Source organism: Pseudophryne corroboree, chromosome 7, assembly GCF_028390025.1.
Source record: "Pseudophryne corroboree isolate aPseCor3 chromosome 7, aPseCor3.hap2, whole genome shotgun sequence".
Taxonomy (NCBI): Eukaryota; Metazoa; Chordata; class Amphibia; order Anura; family Myobatrachidae; genus Pseudophryne; species Pseudophryne corroboree.
In genome coordinates this window covers 15381644-15386395 of record NC_086450.1, presented here as the reverse complement: position 1 = coordinate 15386395, position 4752 = coordinate 15381644, and the positions used below count along the sequence as shown (strand labels likewise).

The 4752-nt window shown below is 39.2% G+C and overlaps 1 protein-coding gene across 1 annotated transcript; it reads left to right on the top strand.

Annotated features, from left to right (window-relative positions):
• Positions 1-523: 523 nt before the first annotated feature.
• On the top strand, positions 524-1465 carry LOC134943578 (olfactory receptor 5AR1-like). The gene has a single exon (XM_063932340.1). The coding sequence runs from the start codon at positions 524-526 to the stop codon at positions 1463-1465; it is 942 nt and encodes a 313-aa protein (XP_063788410.1).
• Positions 1466-4752: the final 3287 nt, after the last annotated feature.

Here is a 4752-nt window from a genome sequence, read left to right as displayed (position 1 = left end):
TATTATTATTATTACATTTTATTTATAGGTTGCCACAAGTGTTTTGCAGCGCCGTACAAAGGACAGTACAGGGAGACAAAACTTAGCATTACAGTAAACAAATAACAAAAATAGAGTACAGGTAACAAATAGCACCACAATTCTCATTACATAATACATCTAAGATGTAGGTAGCGAGGGAGTAATCATCGTACTACTCGGGGCTGGCGGCCATAGATAGAGATGAGCCTTTACCAGCAGGAGAAAAAGTGGTCGCTGAGTAGGAGAGAGCTGTGAGTGAAATGTGCTGAGAAGAGGGCTTTGATAACAAGAGAAAAGAGGTCCCTGCTCTGAAGAGCTAACAATCTTGCAACAGGAATGGAGACAGAATGATACAGATACAGCGCTGAAAAATACAGTGTTGGTCTTTACAAAATACAATGTAGGTGATTTCCTTTTCAGTTTTTACAATTTAATCATTTTCATTTTACCAACAAGCAAAATACTTAGATCACTGAGATCATTTTCTATTTTATTTTAAGAAATGCCTGGGAACAATAACACAGTTATAACAGAATTTATTCTTCTTGGACTTTCCAGTGATCCCAGGACACAATTTATTCTGTTCTTTGTCTTCCTGCTTGTGTATATAATCATATTAATTGGAAACATCTCCATCATTACTCTAATCCTGTCTGATGTCAGCCTTCACACACCTATGTATTTCTTCCTTGGCAGCCTCTCAATCCTGGATCTCTGCAGCACTTTTTCCACTGTGCCGAGGATGTTGAAAGATTTGATGTCAGTAAAGAAAACTATCTCTTATGCTGAGTGTGCAACACAAATGTATATTTTTCTCTCTTTAGCGGAAACAGAGTGTATTCTGCTTGTTGTTATGGCTTATGATCGTTATGTAGCTATATGTTATCCATTACATTATACCACCATCATGAGTAAAGCAGTTTGTGCCATACTAGCCATCAGTACATGGATATGTGGGTTTCTTCTCTCTACTTCACTTGTTACTCTTACACTCAATGTAAATCGTTGTGACAATAATGAAATTAATGATTTTTTTTGCGAAGTGCCTGAAGTATTATCACTTGGCTGTGAAAACATTTTGTTTATTGAATTTATTATTTTTGTTGAAAGTGTAATTCTACTTATGATACCAGTGACATTTATTGTGATATCTTATGCCAAAATTATTGTATGTATCTTAAAAATTGCTTCTTCAGCCGGGCAGCGGAAGGCTTTCTCCACCTGTGGGTCTCACATGATGGTTGTGGTAATATTTTATGGCTTAGCTATTGCTGCCTTCATGAAACCTAGGTCAAGCTCTTATACAAGTACAGACAAATTCATTGCTATATTTTATGTAATTATTAAACCAATACTGAACCCTTTGATTTATACTCTTAGGAATAATGATGTAAAAGCAGCCTTTCTAAAGTTAAAAAAAAGAAATGTAAGAGTACAATTTTAGGAAGAAAGGGAAGTAACGCATTTGTAATTTGTTTAACCAGGTCAAAAACCTCTGTCCAAAGCTGTTTAATAATAGGGCATGATAAAAATATATGAATTAGGTTTAGATTGACAAAACAACTATATGGAGATGAGTCTATATAGTCTTTTTCATGTTACTTTTTTGCGAAATAAATGTTACTAATAATTTTACCATGACAAAATCTGTGGTATGTACTCACAAGCCCCATGTCTCGGTGTTAATTCCAAAACCATATTTGTGCTGTCAATTCCCCCCCCCCTTCCCCCTCATGGCTTACCTCTCCAGCGGCCCGGCACACAGACCTTCGGGATCCCAATGGCCAGTATTTTGGTGCTGGTATTTTGATCTTATTTGGAGTGCCAGAGCTAGCATTTCGAGCATTGTCAGGATTCCAGCATTGGTTTTTCGACTGCCGGGATCCCGACAAAATATCACCTCTAAAAATTAACTATCAAAAAATTTAAAATTACAACAAGCCATTCACCTTGCCATAGTGGCAAGGAAAGGCTAGAACATCTTAAAAGAGATAAGAAAGGGGGGGGTTTTCCACACCAGATCTTGTGTAAGTTGGAAACAATATTGATCTACTTGATGTATTATAAAGATGCCCTTTTATTGATGCATCATAGGTAATCAAGCATACGTTCCCCGTTATTGGTGCATCAATCATAGAATCTAGTGCCACCCTCCAATATACAATAGATTAGATAATATGAAGAAAGAAGAAAATAATTGGATTTTAATGGGTGCACATTTTTCCAATGTATAAATAAAAAGTAACTTTTATTGACCTTAAGTATTCAAATTTCTCAGCAATTCACATACTCTTAGCCGATCTGGCTGGTATGATATTTTTATATTTAGAAAATAGAGAAGACTATTGTATAAGGTGAGAAAACCACCCTGGTTCCCGGCGCAATTGTACTAAATAATTACCAAAGTCAGAAATTCATCAGCTGCAAGTAATTGAGAGCTTTTGCGGAGCTTCAGAAAGAAAACAAATACAAAACCAGGAAATTAATTGCGCTTGATGTACTGACAGTATTGCCAATTATTACTCTATATATAGAAATATGTATAAAAATATGTTTGGATTCATTAAATAAACGAGAAACTTGCTTTAAATAAAAAAGTTTTACTGTATTCTTTTAAATGCACTTTGAAATAACAATTATAACAACAGTTAAAGTGACATAAAATCACACCTAGAAAATGTGAAAAAAAAATGAAAAAAACCCTGGATATTAATTGTCAGTTCTGGGCTCAAAGCCAAAGAATTTAGTAGGCTCTGCACGTTGATTGCTGATTAGCAACAATGTATTTTTTTTCAATAGAGACAGATACGTATTAGTAAATAAATGGAAAGGTAATATTGTTACAAATTGTGTGCACACACAGTGAAATGCTGGAGTCCTGCAATATATTCAATAAATAGCAGTAATAGTTCACCTGTCACTGGCGTCCCGGTGCAGGAAATAACTCTGTATGATGTTTAACCGATCCAGCGGGATAATAAATAATATCAGAGATGATGGCACAATTGTCCAGTATATGCTCACCCTGTGTGTGCACTCCACAGAAGCCGCTGGTATTGGTTTAGTTGTCGAAATCCAATGCGGGATGGATGGCACACCTTTCTCCCGTTGGAGACAGCCGCAGTGATGATGTTAGCTGCAGTTGGCCGTCGCTTTCAGCACACTGACACCCAGATAGGTGCGGTATTGTGGAACCTGATTTCCACTAACGGCTGTTGCACATGTAACCCGTTTCAGCATACAGCGGTCCGTCTCAGCATGCAGCGATCCATCTCAGCATACAGCGGTCCGTCTTAGCATACAGTGGTCCATCTCAGCATACAGCGGTCCATCTCAGCATACAGCGGTCCGTCTCATCATGCAGCGATCCATCTCAGCATACGGCGGTCCGTCTTAGCATACAGCGGTCCATCTCAGCAAACAGCGGTCCGTCTCAGCATACAGCGGTCCATCTCAGCATACAGCGGTCCGTCTCAGCATACAGCGGTCCGTCTCAGCATACAGCGGTAAATCTCAGCATACAGCGGTCCGTCTCAGCATACAGCGGTCCATCTCAGCATACAGCGGTCCTTCTCAGCATACAGCGGTCCATCTCAGCATACAGCGGTCCGTCTCAGCATACCATGGTCTGTCTTAGGGGTCTATTCATGCAGCAGTGAAAAGCCCTGTTTTGCGTTAAACAGGGCTTTTCTCTGCTTACCGCAATTCACAGAGCCGGTTACCGTGGAGAAGTCTCTGACTTCTCCAGCGGTACCCCGCTCTGTGCCTGAATCGCATCACCATACCTTTGTATGGTGAGTGCAATTCATGAAGGTGCGGAAAGCTCTGCTTTCCGCTTCTCCATGGAGTTCAGGTTCGCTATCTTAGGACGGCGTAACCTGAACTGTAGTGCGGAGACGTCAGGGAAGCTCAATGCTTCCCTGATCGCTGCTCGGCACCTCGTGCTGGCTCCGCCCCCCGACCTCCCAGCAACCACTGCGGCCTGCCGGGAGGTCATCAAGCTGCGCATGCGCAAAGGGACCCGCCGCTGGACTCCGCACATCGCTGGGAGGGACCGCTGGAGAAGACCTCACCGCAGGAGTCCCAGACACCGCAGCGCATCGTCGGAAGGGTGAGTATACATGAATTGGTACTTATCACAGCTATACATCGCATCGAAGAGAGGCGATATATAGTGATAAGTAGCAATTATGTTTTCGTTTTCTACATGAATAGACCCCTTAGTATGCAGGGAATAGTCGCTCCTGTGTTCGTTTAAATTAGCCACAAATTGGCTCAGCACTGAAGCGGTCCGTGACACAAATTATCCAGCTCAATCGACAGGGATGACGTCAACGCGTTTCGTCCCTTATAAACTCGGGACTTCCTCAAGACTGTTGAGTTAAATAACTTTAACCACTTTTATATCCCTTACAGGGTCCGCTTTTAATTAATATTACAGACACCTGTATATTCTCTTAAGGCACACAATATGCTCTACAGAATACATTTGAAAATACAAAAAGCAAGTTTCTCCATAATAATATTATTTCATAATAAAAACTTATATAAATAAAAAAAGAAGAAAATATAGTTAATATACACATATTAATATATATCATTCATTATATATTAGCTATATATATATATATATATATATATATATATATATATATATATATAGTACATAGATAGAAAAATCCTTATTATTATTTTATATTATATTATAGTATATATTGTATTATATTATAT

What these genes read in the sequence shown, in the direction of transcription:
- LOC134943578 (XM_063932340.1), top strand. Translation starts at nt 524, where the DNA reads ATGCCTGGGAACAATAACACAGTTATAACAGAATTTATTCTTCTTGGA.